Genomic DNA, 22,686 nt, shown 5'->3' with positions numbered 1-22,686 from the left:
AAATTCTGCCAAGTCATTGGTTTTCCTGTCTAGCTCAGGCAACCCATTCCATGCTCTAATAGCACTAGGGAAGAAGGAGTATTTGTACAAATTTGTCCTAGCATATGGGATGAGGAATGTGCCTTTATCTTTTGTGTCTTTCAGAGTATTTTATTAAATTTTGTTTTTGTATTTGAAGATTATGGTTCAGTGTAATGTATAATTGCTACTTTACTTTTGAGTCTTCTGTCCTGAAGGCTTTCTAAATTTAGTGATTTTACTAAAGGTGTTACTCTAGTCAAATGTGAATATTCGTTTGTTATGAATCTCACTGCTCTATTTTGTGTCTGTTCCAGTTTCTTAATGTTTTCTTGAGCTGAGGGGTCATTAATCTGGAACTTTCTACCTACTATTTATGTAGATGTACTATTTTAATTACTAATTAAGTATGGATTAATCATATTTCAAAGTATAATTTTAATTCGGAATACTTTAATATTTGTGAAATGTGAACTAATAATAATAATAAAAAAGCCCACAAAAGAGGCAGGAGGGCCCAAAAAAAGAGGAATATATAGCCCAAAAAATAGACGAAGAAAGAGGCATAAGGCCCAAGGATTCCTATAATGACAAAGCTAAAATTGAATAGCGCAAATTCTGAGGTTTCCTTTAAAAAAAAAAGTTGTACAGAAATGAAAGAAATTCGACTGCAGCTTCGCTCAGGCATTGCTACTGATGAATTGCACAACCAAGGGGGATAACTTCACTGAAGAAATAATTGAATTTCTAATTAAAGCTGAAGAAAAAATTGTGGAAGAGTGGGTGGCCTGATTTCTTAAGTATTTTTTTTTTTTTTTGTGTAGCCTACATAACAAAACCTGCCTCAAACCAACCTCTGCACAGCCTGTTATTGTACAGCATTCTCACTTGGACACTTAATCAATCAAATCAGCTCTTATAGAGACAATTATTCTCCATCTTTTAATTTGACTTCGGATATACTTATAATGTGGATTGTATGTGAATAGTGTTTTGTGATAGTCATTATTCTTTATTCTACTACTCACTTTCTTAGGTGTATGGCATACTCATTTGTGATGGTTGTGTAAAATAAGGTTTAATGAGGTAGACCAGAACCCCCCCCCCCCCCCCCACATTATTCTACGTTAAAGACTAACAGCCAATAAAAATAAATGTAATAATGTGTTTAAAATAAACAATACTCTCGTTATAGCGCTAAGGAACGGAACTATTGAGTAAACAATAATATTAAGTCCTATTTGTTCTAGCTAGGTACTTGAATATTTAAACAAATCTTAGACTGATCTATTTCTGTGAGCGTCATAGAAAATAGAAATATTATAAATAAAACCTGAAAATTCAAGTCCAAAAAATTAGTCGCGGTGCACATGGGAAATCCGTGAGAATCTCTCTCGCGCGCGTCTTTAGTTTGTTCAAATGAGCTTCTAATGGACGAATATCATTTATTTTTATGTTTTCTAAGGATAACGAAGATCTATATTAAAAAAAAATACACGATTATTTAAAGAATTTATTTTTGGTTAAACTAAAATTACAAAATTGTTAATGATGGAATAGCAATTTGGCCGAATGCCCTTTAGCCTACGTGTCTAAGTTCAGTGCACTGATACATTCATGTCCCAGCTCACCCTTTTTGTAACTTCTGTACATTTCTATGAGATATTCTGAGCGGGCACTCCACATTTAGGCCGTATACACTATCCTCATCAATCTTTCTTCTACACATAGGGCCTACCTCTTATCAATCTTTTTTTTTTTCTTCTTAACATCAAAGATCCTCACATCATTCTACTCTCCACAAATTCTATTCATTGTCAACCAAAAATTATCGCATAGTAACGACTCAATTTATTTCTATATTTATAATTTTTAATTTTGACTTAGATATGGGTAGATCTTTTACACAAACATCTCAGCACCATCTTGTTTATTAATGCTGCGTATCTTCTTGTTCTGTCATGGAAATGTTTCATACACACGGAGGTTTACTGACATCATTGGCTTTCGCAATTAGTCAATCAGGGATGTACTTGAACTTTTGAAGTCCATTATAGAGTTGATTGTTGGTTGACTCTTTGAGTAAGCTGACAATAACTGGAGATCTGAGAGAGGAAAAAAAAAACAGCAATCCACACTTTGAATTGTTTTGAGCATGATAAATCTGTGTTGAAACAAAAACATTTACAAAATAATGTACATAAAAATGTTGATAAGTTGTAATCTATGCCATCTTCAAAATATATGAAATTTAAAAAGAAAATAAGAGATGCGATCTTACATTCCTAAATAAAACAACAACAACAACAGTTTGTAGGACTAAACTAAAACTGTATCTCCTACATAGTCTACCTGGTTGTTATTTCTCTAAAGTAGGAGCTCTTCAAATGTCACATGGAGATGTCCATCTATGGCGGATAACTAGAAATAGCGAGCTTATTTAGTGTCTCCAGTGTATAGATATGTTTCTTCCTTTTCGCTTGTAAAAGTTTTAATATCCAGTTGGTAACAGAGATCTTTAATATAGCAGCCTTGATCATTTGTACAGTTGTTGTTTTTTTTTTAATTTTCAGTCTCCTCTTTTATTGTTTCCCAAACTGTTTCCTTAACGGAAAACTTCTCACATTCTGAGTATTTAGAGGAACACTTTGCTATTTTTTTAATTGAGATTCATTCACATGTGGTGGCCTAGTAGTTTTAGTAGTTCATGGAACACCTAGTCATGGCTCGCGGAACACTAGGGCTCCGCAGAATACAGTTTGGGAAACACTGTCTTAGGGTTTATAATTTGTTACCTTTTATCGCCCCCACATTTCTCTATATTACTTTAGTTTTCTACGTTTTTGTATTTTAAAACTTGTCAATCGAATCTCAAAAATGAAAAACTAAACAAAGAGGAGATTACTCTTTGTTTAAAATTTATAGGTTTGGGCTAAAATCGTATTTATTGTAATAAAATGAGTGCGCCCCCCCCCCCCCCCATTTATCGTAACTTATATGCCTGACCTAATTATGAATTATATTTTGACTTTTGACCCCACTGACTTACGTGAAGCTGCCGATACTGCACTTGAATCCTATAGTTGTCACCAAACCAATGGTCACCCACTCGCCAGTCACTAAGTGGTTGCAGATTAATGGAGCACCTTGGTCACTCTGGAATGTGGCAATGCAAAACAACTAGAATTATTTCCTTCAGTTAATTAGTGTATTAACTTAGGAAAGTTCTGTAGTGAAATAAAGAAATCAATGTATAATGAAATGTGGGCTTGCATTTTTAATTTTACAAGAGCGGGTAATGAAAATACGTGTAGCTGACTGGCTTAAACCTCTTAAGGGGGCTCTAATTCGAATCCCGATTTAAATTTTATTTGTTTAGCAAAGGCAGCAGAAGTCACCTAGATACAGGGGCGGACTGTGTATCAAAATCGGCCCTGGCATTACCATTTAAACCGGCCCACAAATGTCATGTCATATATTTTCGGTGTGGGGGGATTTTTACCACACTCCGCAATTTATATATATTACTGTGTATGTATATGTAAGTAATCTTCACTGCATTCTGATCTCTCATTCATTCAAACTTTTTTCTACCCTAGAATACTCTCTTCCTATAATTAGTGGAAAGACAGTATACACCGCCAAAGAACAGATAGGGAGTCGGGGGGGGGGGCGCTACGAGCTCCCCCCAGTGGGGTCCGGGAACCAAGCATTATTTCCGTTATTTTAAGCTTTTAAAAATGCATATTCTGAGGTATCTACAATGCAATTAGCCTGCTACTCTTCCGCTAAAAAAAATTCAAAAACTAAATCTGCTATTCAATGGAGTCCAGCGACTGGTAGAAAATGGTAAAATGCTTTAGTTTTTGTATTGGATTGGGACAGGAAACCACAAAAGCCCTTTTGGCTACGCTCATGAAATTTGGAAACTGTAGTTTGCTTACGTTGGCTGCACTGGGGCAGTAAGTAAAGTTTCCCTTTCAGACAATGAGGTCTGAGGCAAGTGATGGTTTGAAGACTCTCCCCTTCCGACTACGCCTATGTGTTATATTATAGGTGTAAACCAGTGGTTCCCAAACTTTTTTGTCTCGTAGACCCCTTGCCATGTTTTCTGATTTTCGGTAGACCCCCTGCTTAACTTATATTGCATTTTAACACATTCACAAACTAATTTTTTAAACTAATTTCTAACTGCAGTGAGTCAAAGAGTGAAAAGTAATGTAAAGCTACTTCATAAGTTAGAGAGATCTATTTTTTTTTACAGATATAATTCAAATTTAAACCTATTAAAATAACAATTAATATGTATTGCTGGAATCACCATGCACATTGAAAATGTTTTTTTTTTGTTGTTGTTTTTTTGTATGTTCATCATCCGTTTCTGCGGATATTGTTTCATATAGGAATTCGTTGTTCTATGAAGTAGTCCTTCATACATTAAATATTAATTTATTAATTTGCATTATGTATTATTGTAAAAGTTTTCGCAAAGAGTTTCTCGTGTATTTCTTGATCTTTCACGTTTGGCTCAAAATATTGAGCCTGCGGAGCTGTTTTCACTAACAGGAGAAAGGGCAAAGATGAGTTACTGGCGTCTAAACCAGTAAGCTTTGGACAGGAGGGACTCATTAGCCTTGGCTTGCAGCCTACCTAGCCGAAGGAAAATAGAATTCAAACCTCTGCTGCTTTGCAGCTATACACCCAAACATGGGAAAGGTTTCGTGGGTCAGCCCTGGGGAAAAATATGGAGCTGAAGACCATTAGGCAGTTTGCAGCTTTAATGCTCATCACACCGATGTGCCCGTGAACTGTAGTGTTACTAAAAGATTCGTTTCATAATATCAGATGAAGGTTTGTGTAAAACAGTTTTTAAAACTACTCCAAGGGCTGGTAAAATCAATGTTTTATCTACAGTGTTTTCCGTATTTGGCTATAGGTAATGAAATCTTTTAAAATGCTCACAAACCACCATCTTTTCTATATGATGTTGAAGAAAGATTTTGTGAGTCTATTCTGAACTTTTTTCTCACTTTTGACTTTTTATCAGGGTGGCATCGTCTCAAATAATCCTCGAGTGTAATTGGTTTCTTATAGTCATAAAAAGGCTCTTATTATAGACTATTGCTTATTTAACAAGGAAATAAATAATCAACGCTTTAAAATCAAGATTTTTTTGTGTTAAACATTACTTACATGTAGACAAAATTAACTATTTAAATAAGTATTGAAATTAAATACAACAATTTTACTTTTGAACTATAGAATGAATATTTATAACTAAGGTACAAATCATTTATAAGTGTTTGAAATAGTTACATTAATGGGGTGTGAACATTAAAGTCATAGACCCCCATGGACATCTCATAGACCCCCAATTTACTTTTTCACTTTCGTAGACCCCTTGGAAGTCTTCATGGACCCCTGGGGGTCTATATAGACCACTTTGGGAATCACTGGTGTAAACCATAGACATATATATATATATATAGACTGGGCGATAAAGTAAAAATTATTATGGGAAACATTTGGGAAAAGATAAGTTTGTATGAGTTATACACCAGTTATGAGCAGTGTAAAATTAAAAGTATTTATAGTTGTTGTTTTTTTCAGCCATAACCTATATAATTGATAGAACCCCTTCTGTATTATTATATCTCTAGTCGTGCCTACCAAATTTATTAAATTTACATAATTAAAATAATTATAAATAGTTTTAAATACTAGATTTAGATCTAGTCTATATAAATACTATAGTAAAAAAAAATACTACTTACTACTAGTACTATACTACTATACTATAAACTATAATTGTAATCTGTATAGTCTAGTCTATAGTTGGTATATAAATAGTCTAGGACTAGATTGTCACTAGATCTATAATCTAGAATAATCTAGATCTATACTTATACTAGATCTAGTCTATAGTCTGCATGCATAGATGATAGACTGACTAGTTTAATAGTTAGTAGTAAAAAGTATGAAAATTATTAGACCTAGTTATTACAAATATTAGTCTTATTTATTAGATTTAGATCTATCAATATTTATATTAAATTAGTGACAGTCACAGTCACAGTGATACTGAATTATTCTGACTTACCGAAACTGAAAGTTAATGTGTATAATATTCAATTTTTTTTAACCTAGAATTTATCCTTGGCCTATCGTACTACGAACATTAGAGCACGATCTGCTCATTTTCTTTGACTTTTTTGACTAAAAACTAATTTTAACAATTTGAATCGATAAGACGACCGCCATACATTAATAAAGAAGCCATATCAACAAACATAGATCCACATCACAAACCTATATATATTTGCCTATGTCTATGATTATGAAAGAAAGGCAAAATATTGGGAATATGGCAGTTTTGTACTTTTCAAAACTAAAGATCATAGTTATATATTGGCTGAAATGTTAGTCCTAGAATTTATAGCTCAATTGCCGCCATTTTTTTTTTCACATAGATATATTACATAAAACATATTTGACTTCCCCCAAATAAAAATAACTTCCTACTTCCAGTCTATATTTATTTATGTCTATGGTGTAAACCTAATTCTCTACAAATATATAAAGTTTGATAACGCATCGAAAACTGGATGTAGGCCTATGCATTCGTATGATTACATAATGTATTCTATTTATACATGTATGTAGTCTGAAAACTATAAACAATACAATAGCAGCCTAATGAGTTTGAAGCTTTTTGGTATTACTTATAGATTAGAGACTTTTCTTTAAAAAATAAGATTGTTAGGTCTTACGAATTTCATGTGTCAATCTAGTCATGCATGCTGTTCTGTGACTTAAAATACCGTTATGCTAAATCATTGGTTTTCCTGGCTGACTCAGGCAACCCATTCCATTAAAAGATAAGAGAAAGCAGAACGGTTAGAGAGGCAGTTACTTTATGTGAAAAGCTCTTGCTTCCTTCTAGTACATTCTCAAAAACGCGATTTGTATATGAATATATTATGACTAATTACCTATATATATATATATATATATATATATATATATATATAATTCTCTTCTTCCCTCAACAGTTTAAACGAGAAGAAGAAGTAAAGGAAAGATCACTCTCTTATTTCTGCGGATAGTCATCCCACGAAAAAAAAACAAGAGGGGGGGGGGAGCACGTTTTCACAGCTCGCTACGGATAGCTGCGCGCTGGACTGTCAAAAAAACCCTGCCCGTTCCCACCCCCCTTCGTCTTGCGGGAGGTTTGGACTAGGAAGTAAACTATCGTCAACTCTGAATAAATATCCGAAACATGTAAAACATTTTACAAACACACATTTTACAAACACTAAATAGCTGGGTCGGACTAAAGTATTATTAGGCCCTATTCGAAACGGATTTCGCGGGGCCATGTTTGGGTAGGGAAACGGACAATAAGTGAAATTTAAGAGTTTGTATTAGAAAATAAATTCGTCTTTGCATTTTATTCATTCTTTACTACGTACAGAATTACTTTAAGAGCCTTGCGTGTAGCAAAGTCATACACTATATCATAATAATTCTGTTTCCTATATAGATCCCGCTCAATAGAAAGAATTACCAAATGTTTCAATCTATCTTTGAGAATTGTTGACCTCAATTAGAATTCTTCATTAGTTTGAGGCACGAGAAGCTTCTTTTACCTGATTACACAATTACGGCTAATGCATAATGCCGTTTTTTATTAATAGCGCGTAGGATTAGCGTTTTCCATATTGAATGACACCCCAAAATGACAATTTTTTTTCTATATATTTCCGTATATTTTAAGGACTTTTTCGTATATTTTTTTTTCAATTTCGGGAGATTTCCAGGAGGTCCTGGTTAATCGACAGGAGGGGGCGGGAAATCTGTTACAAAATGGTTTAATTTAATAATTTATACACCTTGAATTAGCGCGGGTCACATGAAAGTGCGAATCCTTCGGTCTCATAGGTTGCAGTGGCCCAAGACCGGCCCTGCAAAATAGCGGCGTATTAATCTCCTTGCATTAAATATCGGATGTGACAGCGCTATAGATCTATAAATTATTGTAATTATTTTCATCATTAATGACTTCATACTAAGCATAAGTTTGCCATTAATTATAATGGTATAAAAATTGATTTAGATCTAGATTAAATATTTTTTTTGTAAGCCTTAAGTGTAGTATTTTTAGATCTATGTTATTAAAAATAAACAAAAAGAACCTTACTTTTTTTTTCAAATCGCAGAAACTAGAGCTTTATGCCCATATTGAGCTGTGAATAAGTTGGGTGGTTTGCAATTTCGCGTCTGTGTTTATGTGTTAAAGTTAATTTTCTATTAAGTATTGTTAAAGAGCTAATCGTCGCGCCTTTTTTTTTTTTTTTTTTTTTTTTTTTTTGCTGCGTTATATCAATATTTTCTAGCTTAACCTCTCTCATCCCTCTTTTTGATCAAATTTCATTGGAACCATTAAAAGACGGGGGAGGTAAGGAGCAAAAAAAAAATGGGAATGCCAGCAAAGGAAGGCCCATGCCGACCAGCAAAATGATCAGGCCAAACACAACCTTGAAGACATTAAGCAGTCCATGCCGCTCGTGCATAGCAGAAAGTACGGTCTAACGTTTTGCAAACGATAATACGTACAGTGTATAGTGTTTTTTTTTTTTTATATTCTCTGTTGAATTTCAAATAAAATTAATTATAATAAGAATTAAAAAAAAACAACAACAAGAAAACGTGTTCGGGCCTTTGTGTCTTGCTGCTGTCACTTTTTTTAAAAGTTGTCTGCATTGAATTTTCAATATTATCAGAATGAAATTCCATCAAAGACAAATGACAGAGAATAATATAGAAAAAAAGTTAACAGATCTTGTGTGGTGCCCCAGTGGTCCAGCAGACCAAAGGATAGGTGAAAGTGAATGAGAAGTTAGATGTGAACCTGGCCTAACTGATGTCTTAGAATGAATATCTAATTGTTTTGTAAATTGGCCAATCTCTTATTCCTCAAGAATAAAACATTTCTGTAAAAAAAAATAATGTTTTCTTTTGGTCAGGTGTTTCGTACATATGTGCAAATCTGCAATTCACCGATAATATGAAAAACTACTTATTAATTGTTGTTTTAAATTATGTCTGCCTTATATGCATACTAAATAGATATTTTTACTTTATAAAATAGTAAACATTTTTTATGTGTAAATATAGTACTTACTGTAACATAACTTAACAATAAAAATAAAAATAAAAAATTGACAAAAAATTTACAACCGTTTGCATACTTATGTTAAAAATATGGTAAATAGTTGCCTCCCCTAATAAGCCTCAAATGTTTGTTACTATTAATAGTGAATAGTTGTAAAAGTTGTGTATTTTTATGAAAAAACTGCTTGCATAAGTGATTTTAAAAAAATTAGATTTTTCGCTATCAGAAAAGAAAAAAAATAGCCGTTGCATCAGAACCTTTAATGGTCTAAAATACTGAAATGTCGGATTTTTTCACTATCCTTTCCAGTTTACGAGATCTAAACGGGACAGACGGACAGACAGGCCACACAAAACTAATTGCGTCTTTTCCCCTTTCGGGGGCCACTAAAAATAACAACAATAATAATAATAATGAAAAATTATGCAGTTGTCGCCGACAGTCTTCATATGCATGATTGTCAGCATGCCTTTATCTAACAATAATTGTACATTTAGCCACGTAGACACATCTTTCCAAATAATTCTTTGGAATAAGGTTACAGGTACGCGACACTTTAACGCATCCGTTTTGGCGCGAGAGGTTCTGACTATAGTTTATAAAACACAACTATTTATAGCAACTCACTGTATCTGTTAAAACGTTTGTACACTTTTTCTGCGTCAAATTGACGATTGCGCCCAAACGGATGCAACAAAAACAACTGCGTTAAAGCGTCCTGCTTTGAGTCTACAATGCGACATGATCTCCACACTACAGCTATGCTCTCGAGAACCAGTGTTGAATACCTACCTAAGATATCTACTTACAAAACATGGGCCTGTTCTAGAAGAAATACCATCGACTCTGCTGTAAATGAGATTTCCGGAAGCTACTGATGAAGGATTGACAACGACCTTGACTTCTAAAAGTACAGAGCTTGTTGCACCAATAGCTAAAAAAATTAAATAAATAGGGCCTAATAAATACATTTTAAAAAGATTATTTGCATTATTTCCCTTACAATTGTTTTCTATAGAACAGTGTTTCCCAAACTTTTTCTTTAACGGAACACTTCGTACATTCTAAATATTTAACAAAACACTTTGCTTTTTTTTATAGATATTAATTCACGTGGTGGCCTACTAGTTAATTATTTTAGTAGTTCGTGGACACACCTATTTAGGCATCGCGGAACACAAAAGACCCACGGAACACAGTTTTGGAAACACTGGTTTAGAACAATACTTGGCATGTCAATATGTCGCAATTGAAATAAAGTTGAAATAAACAGTCTTCAAGTAAACGAAGACATTTAATGGTTTTAATTTCTTCAAGAAGTTAAAGCAGCAGATAATTATATTTCCCATCTACTTTCACATCATGTTGTGGCCATTTTCAAGTGAAAGAATTTGGTGATTTATAAGTAGCCTTTGGAAAAATCCATTTCGAGCGGAGAATCATTCCCACAGAAATCTATGACCACTGAGAAGGACTCTCTCAGCAGACAAGTGGTTCCACAGTTATATCTGCAGTTTACCCAAATGTAAAGGCCACATACCACGATATCCATTATGTGATCATCGCATACTTTGAAGAGGCTGCTTTTCTTGCTGACGGGATTCTGGTGACGGCTCCTTTGCAGAACCGTGTTGGTGGCTTGTTTGGGCTGTGGGTTTTATTGAGACCAATCCTTATAGATGGCCTGAACACTGACCTGCAACGTCACAAGCTGTGGGGAGTTTAGACCCATAGCTCTTTGCCACATCGTAAAGTGCGTCTAAACCTGTGGGAATCTTAGACCAACAGCTCGTTGCCACGATGTAACTTGCGTCACAACCTGTGCGAAGTTTTAGAAAGATGGCTCGTTCCATATCGTAACGTGCGTCACAAATCTGTAGGAAGTTTAGACCAACAGCTCGTTGCCACGATGTAACTTGCGTCACAACCTGTGCGAAGTTTTAGAAAGATGGCTCGTTCCATATCGTAACGTGCGTCACAAATCTGTAGGAAGTTTAGACCAACAGCTCGTTGCCACGATGTAACTTGCGTCACAACCTGTGCGAAGTTTTAGAAAGATGGCTCGTTCCATATCGTAACGTGCGTCACAAATCTGTAGGAAGTTTAGACCAACAGCTCGTTGCCACGATGTAACTTGCGTCACAACCTGTGCGAAGTTTTAGAAAGATGGCTCGTTCCATATCGTAACGTGCGTCACAAATCTGTAGGAAGACCAACAGCTCGTTGCCACCTCGTAACGTTGTGACGTTGCAGATCAGTGTCGGTCTCGCTTGTAAACTCTAATACCATCGCAGTCATACATGTGACATGGCAACGAGCTATTGATCTCGCGTCTAGACTGACCACTCATTGCCACGTCACAGATCTGCAGTCAAGCCTGCTATAACGATTGGTCTGTCTCGATTGAATGTGTTTCTTCTCATGCTCCAAGAGTAAACTGAAAGTGGCTAGTTTTGGTATCCACATTGGGTCAATAGGAGTTGAAATTCCTCAGACAGCCAGAGCGCCTTAGTGAAGAAGACCTAGTTCTAGGTTGACACGAAGAAGTCCTCAATGGGATATTGAAATGTTCTCTTTAAACCGATGCTAGAGGAAGTGAAAGATAAACAGGAGCAACCAAACTGAATATTTATATATGAAAGTATTTTCCTTTTTTGAAAACTTATTTTAATGTGATGTTTTGATTCAGATGCACATTCCAAGGTAAAAGATAGATTGTAGTGCAGTTTCAATTAAATGTGTCTTTACAAACAAATAGAGATATTTTTTTTCAAAGAATTTAAATTGGCTCTCTATGTTTTAGATCAGGTGCGACGACCCAAGTGTCACAATAAACATAACACATTTAAATGAACTTTAAAAAAAAAATACTCACTGTCATTTATGTCGCCGTAGCCAACAAGTCTGCAATCATTCAAATCAATGTCAGCCATTGGAAGGTTTGCATTGGGCACGCAGGCCGGCTGGACACAACCGTCGTTAAAGACAACAGCTTTGCTCAGAGTGATTGTGTAGATTTTGTTGTTGGCTTTAGCTGATGAAGTGGACATAAACAATAATATTTGTGGTCATTCAGTTGATGATGCATCAACCAGGACACTTGTACATTTACATACGCGATGAAGTTAGCATTGAGGAGGAAGACAGAGAATACTCTAAACTGAACAGGTGATTTAGACAGAGAATACTCTAAACTGAACAGGTGATTGGTAGTTTGTAAGATTTACATAATTTAATTCGTTTGTCAAAATATTTAAAGTATAATCATTTCTTCAATCTATCTTCTTTGTGCAATTGTTCATTTTATGCTGTCTGCGTTGTACAAGTGTTCGAATGGTACACACACCTTTGTACATTCTTTCACTTTAAATCATCGTTTATCTTTTGTTTTGTTTTTATGTATGCAAATGCTTTTTGTTGCATATTTAATTTTGCTGCAATGTTTATATAATAATTGTTTTTTTTTTAATTAAAGGAAATAAACTTAGATACAACAAACTTCAGTATGCTAGTGATAATAGCACTCCTTAAGGTCGAGAAGATAGTACTGGCCAATGTACTTACTTGGATCTAAAAGTCATTTCTGCTAAAAGTATTAGCGTCAAAAGTACTGTTAAAAGTACTCACTTGGGTCTAGAAGCAGAGCTGACGATGCCACGACAGTTGGAAGAGTTGTCAAATCGGAAGGTTTCTGGTACATTTCAATGGCAGCAACACACTTAGTACTGTCAGAACAGAACATTTCAGTCGCCAATAGAAACGGACAACTTGACAATGTTACACTTGTCATTTATTTAAAAAGCTTAACATCTTTACAAGCGATTCAGTGACAACTAGTGTGAAATCTCTGTATGTCGGCGTGCATTCTGCCCACAATATTAAACATTAATTACACGTGCAATACATTTAGATAAATGTAACAATTATAGCCTTACATTATAGCGAACTTTGATAAACTTTACATCTATAATGTAAAAATAATTAAAATAAATGTAGTATTTATGCTTAAATACATTTATTAACATAGAATATTCTTTTTTTTTCTTTTCCTTATTGGAGGTAACAGATTTTCTGTATTGCAGTTCACAAATATTCTCTATCGGAGATAACAGATCATCTAAGTAAGAGACGTTACATGGATATTTATATAGATTTAGAGTTAAAAGACTAATCGTAATGTAAACTAAGAACTAACCCTTAGGACATTGTCTTTCGCTGCAGTTCCAAGTGCAGCATAATTTATTATTCAAGGATTGCAGCGTGGAAAGCAATAAGAAAGAACAAAAAACTTGGATAGCCATGTGCAGTAAAAGAATCTTTATAATGAGCAAGAAAAGACATTGCCGATAATTGACTTCGACGGTACTTGATTATATCCTAGTCATACACAGAACTTAAGGGGAATGTTGATGCCCATTGAGACCTAGGATGAGTAAGTAACTAACAAGAAACTGACCTGTTGACCAATTTAAAACAAAAGCTGTCGATCGCAATGACGTTTTCTTCCAGCAAGATGCCCATACAAAGTACTTTAGAGTTGGTTGCATTGTAAATACCGACCACTCCTGGATATTCACAATTCTTAGCTATTGGCTTAGCAGAGTACATCCTCTTGTTGACAGACTGAAGTTTGGCCGGCCTGTTTCTTGTATAGTAACAACTTTCTAACACAAATGGAAAACAACAACTGTTATTCTACATTAAGTAATAATATTGGCATCACATTTTATTTTTTATTTTTAAATAAAATTTCAAAAGTTTCAATGAACACCCAGTACAAACAAGTGCTTTTGATAAAAATGAGACATTTAGAAATCAGAAATTAGAGTCCGTAATACACGACATTAGGAAAGAGTTCCAAGCTGAGAACAAATGTATTATCTATGATCAAGTCTTGGTCACATTGTTTCTCTCCCTGTCTCTCTCTCTCCCACCTTTCTCTTTCACTTTTAGAATAGAAACTAGATTGAATTGTATAATGTGCATGTCCAATTTACGCAACGCGCCAGAAATAAACTTGAGGTGACAAAATAGGTCAATAAACTTGTTTGGACAAAAGAAAAAAAATGGAATCTATGTAAAACTTTCAAGTAGTGGAGATTTCTAGAAATGGCAGAAAATCTAAAAATAGCAAAAGCTTCTTGGTGTGTCCGGTGTATGACTTCAAACAAATGTTGCTAAGCTATATTTAAACAAAAGTTGTGTGTCTATCTCTGTGTACATTATGACTTCAAACAAATGTTGCTAAGATATTTAAACAAAAGTTGTGCGTCTATCTCTGTGTACATTATGACTTCAAGCAAGTGTTGCTAAGCTATATTTAAACAAACGTTGTGCGTCTATCTCTGTGTACATTATGACTTCAAGCAAGTGTTGCAAAGCTATATTTAACAAAAGTTGTGGGTCTATCTCAGTGTACATTATGACTTCAAGCAAGTGTTGCTAAGCTATATTTAAACAAAAGTTGTGCGTCTATCTCTGTGTACATTATAACTTCAAGCAAGTGTTGCTAAGCTATATTTAAACAAAAGTTGTGCGTCTATCTCTGTGTACATTATGACTTCAAGCAAGTGTTGCTAAGCTAGATTTAACAAAAGTTGTGCGTCTATCTCTGTGTACATTATGACTTCAAGCAAGTGTTGCTAAGCTAGATTTAACAAAAGTTGTGCGTTTATCTCTGTGTACATTATAACTTCAAGCAAGTGTTGCTAAGCTCTATTTAACAAAAGTTGTGCGTCTATCTCTATGTACATTATGACTTCAAGCAAGTGTTGCAAAGCTATATTTAACAAAAGTTGTGCGTCTATCTCTGTGTACATTATGACTTCAAGCAAGTGTTGCTAAGCTAGATTTAACAAAAGTTGTGCGTCTATCTCTGTGTACATTATGACTTCAAGCAAGTGTTGCAAAGCTATATTTAACAAAAGTTGTGCGTCTATCTCTATGTACATTATGACTTCAAGCAAGTGTTGCTAAGCTAGATTTAACAAAAGTTGTGCGTCTATCTCTGTGTACATTATGACTTTAAGCAAGTGTTGCTAAGCTAGATTTAACAAAAGTTGTGCGTCTATCTCTATGTACATTATGACTTCAAGCAAGTGTTGCTAAGCTAGATTTAACAAAAGTTGTGCGTCTATCTCTGTGTACATTATGACTTCAAGCAAGTGTTGCTAAGCTAGATTTAACAAAAGTTGTGCGTCTATCTCTGTGTACATTATGACTTCAAGCAAGTGTTGCTAAGCTAGATTTAACAAAAGTTATGCGTCTATCTCTGTGTACATTATGACTTCAAGCAAGTGTTGCTAAGCTAGATTTAACAAAAGTTGTGCGTCTATCTCTATGTACATTATGACTTCAAGCAAGTGTTGCTAAGCTAGATTTAACAAAAGTTATGCGTCTATCTCTGTGTACATTATGACTTCAAGCAAGTGTTGCTAAGCTAGATTTAACAAAAGTTGTGCGTCTATCTCTATGTACATTATGACTTCAAGCAAGTGTTGCTAAGCTAGATTTAACAAAAGTTGTGCGTCTATCTCTATGTACATTATGACTTCAAGCAAGTGTTGCTAAGCTAGATTTAACAAAAGTTGTGCGTCTATCTCTGTGTACATTATGACTTCAAGCAAGTGTTGCTAAGCTAGATTTAACAAAAGTTGTGCGTCTATCTCTGTGTACATTATGACTTAAAGCAAGTGTTGCTAAGCTAGATTTAACAAAAGTTGTGCGTCTATCTCTGTGTACATTATGACTTCAAGCAAGTGTTGCTAAGCTAGATTTAACAAAAGTTATGCGTCTATCTCTGTGTACATTATGACTTCAAGCAAGTGTTGCTAAGCTAGATTTAACAAAAGTTGTGCGTCTATCTCTGTGTACATTATGACTTCAAGCAAGTGTTGCTAAGCTAGATTTAACAAAAGTTGTGCGTCTATCTCTATGTACATTATGACTTCAAGCAAGTGTTGCTAAGCTAGATTTAACAAAAGTTGTGCGTCTATCTCTGTGTACATTATGACTTCAAGCAAGTGTTGCTAAGCTAGATTTAACAAAAGTTGTGCGTCTATCTCTGTGTACATTATGACTTAAACCAAGTGTTGCTAAGCTAGATTTAACAAAAGTTGTGCGTCTATCTCTGTGTACATTATGACTTCAAGCAAGTGTTGCTAAGCTAGATTTAACAAAAGTTATGTGTCTATCTCTGTGTACATTATGACTTCAAGCAAGTGTTGCTAAGCTAGATTTAACAAAAGTTATGCGTCTATCTCTGTGTACATTATGACTTCAAGCAAGTGTTGCTAAGCTAGATTTAACAAAAGATGTGCGTCTATCTCTGTGTACATTATGACTTCAAGCAAGTGTTGCTAAGCTAGATTTAACAAAAGTTGTGCGTCTATCTCTGTGTACATTATGACTTCAAGCAAGTGTTGCTAAGCTAGATTTAACAAAAGATGTGCGTCTATCTCTGTGTACATTATGACTTCAAGCAAGTGTTGCTAAGCTAGATTTAACAAAAGTTATGCGTCTATCTCTATGTACATTATGACTTCAAGCAAGTGTTGCTAAGCTAGATTTAACAAAAGTTGTGCGTCTATCTCTGTGTACATTGAACACTGCAGACTGAACGTTTGTGAAGCTTTTCTCTATGTAATTTTCATGTAGTTGGCAATGTGGAAGTGTGTCAGTTCAGTGTCCTTGACATTGTTTAGTTTCTCATGAACCTCTCCACCAGATCCTCTATGCTCTCTTGCCTTTACAAACTGGGATTATAATCCTTTCGAAATAGCTGAACAGTTTCATTCTAGCCCAGCGGTTCTCAAACTTTTTAGTGCCGCGACCCCTAATACGATTCTCCACTTGGCAGCGACCCCCAACCGTAATTTTTTTTCGTTCATAAGCCTAGATAAAGGTAAATTTGCTAATGTTATGAAATCGTTATCGAAAAAAATCTATATCTGAACTATGACGTATGTATTTTCATTGATAGACGCTGAGCACAGAAAAAAGCTTTATGTAAATAGTGTAAAATAAATGTGTTGTATAATTAAATTGCTAACAAAAAATTTTTCTTTATAAGTTGCATTTATTAACTTTTCTATGCGTATTCACCATATTCATGTGCACAGACTTGTGTGACAATTGAAATGTATGGCAAATAGTGAAGGATGATATTAAATAAGATAGATTACGTTGCTACACATTTGTAAATACGCCAACGTTAATGCGAAGGTTGGATTCTTGTGGGAGTCTTTGTAAGAGCACAATGAATGTCCAGTATCAAGACAACTTCTTAATTTAGACTTGATAACTAACAGGCTGGAAAATCTTGCTTGGCAGAGATATATGCCTACTGTTAGTAATGGACGAAGAAGGAGCAATACAATCTCAAAATGTCTGCAGACACGTGAACCAGAATTGTGTAACTGACATTGAAAAGAAATCATCTTTAGCAGCATCGCTTTTGATGAGCTTAATAAAATTTTTCTGTCTCCGCAACATCTTCAACTATGACTTCTAGAAAGTGTAAATGTAGATTTGGAAGTTTATTTTGACAAAAATTGCCATTGTAGTCGGTGTGTCAGATTCAATGCTCTTTTTCCTTATAGACAGAAGATTAGGTTGGCAAGATATACGTTATATTTTCATCAAGTTTTGTTTGCCAAAGTTGAAGTTTCAGACAAAACGAGGTCTTTTCAGACAAAACGAGGCATAAATGTATTTTGTACAAATGTACTTGCATTGATAATTTAATTATTTAAGGTGACAACGGTCTGCTTTTTTTTCTGTATTTTTGTTTCCTGATATAAAGCAACAACAAACTTCTTCACGAAGATTTAAAAAAAAAATACTTTTAGAACTTTGCCTCTCGAGCACCTTGTCACATCAGTGTGACGTAGCAGAACACATTGAACGCATCGAACTCTTTACAAAGCAATAGCTGTCAATCAATAAAAACAACATGTCTACCTTCCAACAATGATGTTACACTAACTCAAAGTGCCATCTGTAACCCCTAACAAAATATCCGTCTGATTAAATAAGTTACCTTTTTTTTTTCATTAATAAATTATGTTTGACGGTCGTTTCATAGTTTGCTAGACGGATTTCAATGTGAGTAATGTCCCTTTGTTTTGTTATCAAAAATGAAAATGTGTACTTAACTATGGTACAATTAGGCGTGTTAGAAACGACCAAAAAAAAATTTCCGATAAGAAATAGACCAAAAACCCAAATAATTTCCGATGGTCTTAGGCGACCTCTGGCAAATGGTTATTCGACCCCCAAAGGGATCGCGACCCACAGGTTGAGAACCCCTGTTCTAGCCTATAGGGCAATAAATCAAAAAGATCTTTAGTTAAAAAAAAAACAAGTAACAATTTTTTTTTTAATATTCCAGTCCACCTTTCATGAGACGTTACTCAATTATATAAAATCTTCACTATATCCTATGCTCTCTAGCCTACACGAACTGTACACACACACACAAAGAAACATTAGATTAGATTTCTTACTGAGTCGTATTCGAGTTGAGACGAAAGCTAAATTATAAAGGTCAAACCACGTTTTTTCACTGTGTTGCTCATTTGGTAATTGTTTTTTTTACCAAAAGAAATACCCGTCTAGTGTCTCAGGTTATCAGCCATAAGCAGTGAATAATTTGCAAGCAAATAGGAGGAAATGTCAAATGAACGGTTTTAAAGTTTTCTTACCATTAATTTAAATTTGACTTTGACTCTAACTATGTAGCTGTTGATAATGAGGATAACCTCATAAAGATGACATCAATGTATACACATAGAATTTCCAAGACATATAGCTTGATACAACATTGAGACGATTATTCTCCACCATGTGATACAAAGTTCCGGGGACTCCAAAAGTAATTTTATTATTTCCTCTTTTACACATTAGTGCCACCGATAGAGAAGTACATTGGTGACAAAAATGAAAAAAAAGAATATATTTACCTGGACGTGGAGTGGTTGTGGCCATTGTGGTTGCAGGTGTGGTTGTGGCACAATCACAAAGTGAGCTGAAAACGTCATCAGCACCTTGGGAGCAAGCTGAAGCACAAGACAGAATGGTTTTAAGGTTGCCGTCATGTGTTTACAAATGTGGTGAAGTCAAATTGAACTCTTCTTGATAAATTGATTGATAGGCGAACATGAACTTCCTAATCTTATCTTATAAATTACAGACGTTCCTTGAAAGGAAAAGATAATTACGTCCAAAATTACAACTAATTTTTTTTAAAACACAAATAAAAATGTGTTCCTGTTTTAAATTGATTCATTTTTTTTTATTAGGTTTAAGTTTATCTTACGCCGAAGAACAACTCAATGGAGACATGAAATAGGCCATTCAGTGCTTAAGGAGTATTTATGGATTTTTATGCATTGTTTATGGATTGTTTATGGATTGCTCATGGAGTACTGTATAACCTAACTGGAAGCTATTGTCTTTCAAGGATACAACTGTATTTCACATTACCCAGCCACCTGGGAGACAGAGGCACATGACGTTGCATCATGGCGTCGCGCTGTAAAAACTGGCGCACTAATTGCTGAGGAAAAGAGAACAACGCTGGCAGAAGAAAAGCGTCAGAGAAAAAAAGCAAGGCCAATGACACTAACTCCAGCTGGAATAACCTTCCCAGTGTACAGCCGAACATTCCAGGCTCACATAGGTCTCACCAGCCACATGAGGAGGCATAAAACCCCAGTGCAAAGCCCTCAGCCCCCTGGATTACAAATGTGGTCATCATCGAACCACGATGGACGAATCATATTATTTGACAATGATTTGTTCATTGCGTTATAAACACAAAGTGGTGTATTGCCTGTCAATTATCATTATCAACATCATCATTAAAATCTTCTTTTTTAAGCCTAACGAGTTCTGCATGCATATTTTCATACAGGTCAAGGGGGAGTGACTTTCTCGACCAATCAAAGTCTGGTTAGGCATAAAAAAACATGAGACAGGCTTAGTCTTCCTGTCCGTGACATAGACATCGCCAGTAAATATTTGTTATCTGGAGTAGTATATTATCAATGTGACAGTAAATGTTATATAAAGTACAGATTTACCTAACTGGCAGTAGTCGCTGTCAGCTCCCAGGTCAGCTGGGGTGGTAGTAGTTGTAACTGTGGCACATGGCCCGGTCACCTGGAACTCTGGGTGTAAAGTTAAAATAATAAAAATAAAAGTCAGAGTGACCCTATCTTTTTTTTTATTTCACTGATAATGACAATAATCATTTCTGGCAATAATTTAAAAAGAGTATACATTTGATAAAACTGCTCAGTATTGAAATAAAATGTTCCTGAAATGTGTCTACTATTTGAATTATTTTAAGAATTTCCCATTAGGTCACTTACTTTTAAAAATTGATTTTTGAAAACTAAAATATTACCCTGAAAATGCATAGAATGTAAAATATATTTTAATTTTTTTTCTGTTTCCAACACTGTCTTAAATGTTTGAGAATTGGATGTAGGGTAAATTAGTAAATGGTGATCCAGTTTTAAATAGAGAACTTTATACTTTTAAAGAACTCTACGAGGTACTCAAATTTAGTTTCAAATTTTTATGGAAAAAGTTAAATAAATAATTAAAACTTACTTCCACAGATTGTTGTGTAGCAAACTTGACTTAAAAGTGAACAAGTTAGTACTGTCAAAAGTATCTGAACATCTCGCTTCATTTCTAGCTTAGTGCCTTACAATTTTTTAAATTTAATTAGTGGTCTTTTTAACAAAGAATAAAATACAAATGGACCTCAGGAACAACAACTGAGCTGTTTTCACAAGCTCCCACTAAAGGTCTAAATGACGTCATCTTCGTTGTATCAATCAATACACTTAATACAGACTATGCAATGTAACAAACACGACTCCACGAGACAGCTTTTGTGACCATTGTCTCTATATTGACTTAACGCTGTGACAGTTTGTATCAATTCAATGTTGTCGGCCGATGTTGTCATTAATAAAGTCACGTGATGAAGAATAGATGTTATTTAGTAGATAAACGACTACATAAGACTCAATCATAGACGCGCTGATACATAGTAACTAGATCTAATTCAAGAACAAAAAAATGAAATTAAAAGTTGAATAAAGTTCACATGGGCATACACTATATTTGTTCTATAACATAATAATGTTCCACTAACGAGCTTATAGATACAGGGCACAGAGTTAAGGTATTAACAACATTTGAATGGAAACAGTATCTATTCCTTCATATTTACTAATATAACTACTAATATGATTACAGAGATACCGTCCACATTGAGTTATATGTTGTAAGGGACATATTGAATATATTTTTTTTTGTAGCGTTTTTAAGTTGTTTTTTTTTAAAGAATGTAATTATAATTTTACAATTCACAAAAACTCACCGCGACACCCGGAAATTTCTATTGCCAAAAGTTAACAACACATTAACTTTAAATTAATTTTATTTAGATTTCTTTTGTTTGTGAGCACTCGGAGTTTTGCGAACATAAATCTGGAAGCTGCATTGGTTATCTTTTGATGGAATGGCATATTTCAATTATTATTGCAAAATAAATGTAAGCCTGTGTATGTGTATGTATATATGTATGTACAGTGTAAAAAAAAATAGGTGCCGGTACTCAGTAGTTGATTGCCTAACTTTTAACTACTAAAAAGTAATGATATACGTTGAAATACAAGAATTTTTTTTTTATTCAAAATGGTGCCGGTACGGTCACAAAAAAGCCCTGTGCATGTATAAGTGAATATCTATCTATCTATCTATCCATCCATCTATCTATCTATCTATCTATCTATCTATCTATCTATCTATCTATCTATCTATCTATCTATCTATCTATCTATCTATCTATCTATCTATCTATCTATCTATCTCTCTTTCTGTATATATATATATATGCTCAGTTTCGAGAATGCGATGGCCTTACTAACAAACAAAACACATCTACGAACGCATCACAGTTGTTTTTGTTTCCTTTTCTGGTATACCTGTATTCTTTCATTATCTTCCTAGGGTCATTCAGCTTCCTGCCGAACTTGCATATTTAAAATAGACCAATTCTCGATCTAATATAATTTGAAATCAACAGCAGTAGATTATTAGTTGAATTACAACAGCAGTAGATTATTAGTTGAATTACAACAGCAGTAGATTATTAGTTGAATTACAACAGCAGTAGATTATTAGTTGAATTACAACAGCAGTAGATTATTAATTTAATTACAATAATAAGTGTGCAACAAATAGTTTTGTTAGCGAACTATTTAATTTTTTTTATTGCAATGTTAGGCCTTTAAATTTTATATTTAGCTATTCTATAAAGGCTTATAGCTATTTTAGATATAAATAACTAGTCCTGATATTCTGTTCAACGAATACTTTCTTATAATGTCAGTACAATACCTAAACAATGTACATACTTGTTTAATAATTAAGTTTTGTTTGCTAACTTCTATTGGCAGGACTTTTCATTT

General features: G+C 34.3%; 1 protein-coding gene across 1 annotated transcript; it reads right to left on the bottom strand.

Moving 5' to 3' along the window:
* Nucleotides 1-1,852: 1,852 nt before the first annotated feature.
* Nucleotides 1,853-22,589, bottom strand: LOC106070089 (uncharacterized). Its single transcript, XM_056036025.1, has 9 exons — nt 20,813-22,589; nt 20,278-20,364; nt 19,156-19,251; nt 13,650-13,857; nt 12,821-12,918; nt 12,069-12,227; nt 10,003-10,127; nt 3,068-3,174; nt 1,853-2,123 (listed from the first exon to the last, which is right to left on the bottom strand). The coding sequence occupies exons 1-9, from the start codon at nt 20,892-20,894 to the stop codon at nt 2,036-2,038; spliced, it is 1,050 nt and encodes a 349-aa protein (XP_055892000.1). The 5' UTR covers nt 20,895-22,589; the 3' UTR covers nt 1,853-2,035.
* Between the last annotated feature and the right edge of the window lie 97 nt (nt 22,590-22,686).

This window comes from Biomphalaria glabrata, chromosome 7 (assembly GCF_947242115.1).
Source record: "Biomphalaria glabrata chromosome 7, xgBioGlab47.1, whole genome shotgun sequence".
In the NCBI taxonomy this organism is placed as follows: Eukaryota; Metazoa; Mollusca; class Gastropoda; family Planorbidae; genus Biomphalaria; species Biomphalaria glabrata.
The sequence above is the reverse complement of the archived record's forward strand: the minus strand, read 5'-3'. Positions and strand labels throughout refer to the sequence as shown.

What these genes read in the sequence shown, in the direction of transcription:
- LOC106070089 (XM_056036025.1), bottom strand. Translation starts at nt 20,894, where the DNA reads ATGAAGCGAGATGTTCAGATACTTTTGACAGTACTAACTTGTTCACTT. An exon ending in CTACACAACAATCTGTGGAA is followed by an intron (nt 20,365 to 20,812) that starts GTAAGTTTTAAT and finishes CTTTACACCCAG; the next exon opens with AGTTCCAGGTGACCGGGCCA. An exon ending in CAGCGACTACTGCCAGTTAG is followed by an intron (nt 19,252 to 20,277) that starts GTAAATCTGTAC and finishes CTTGTGCTTCAG; the next exon opens with CTTGCTCCCAAGGTGCTGAT.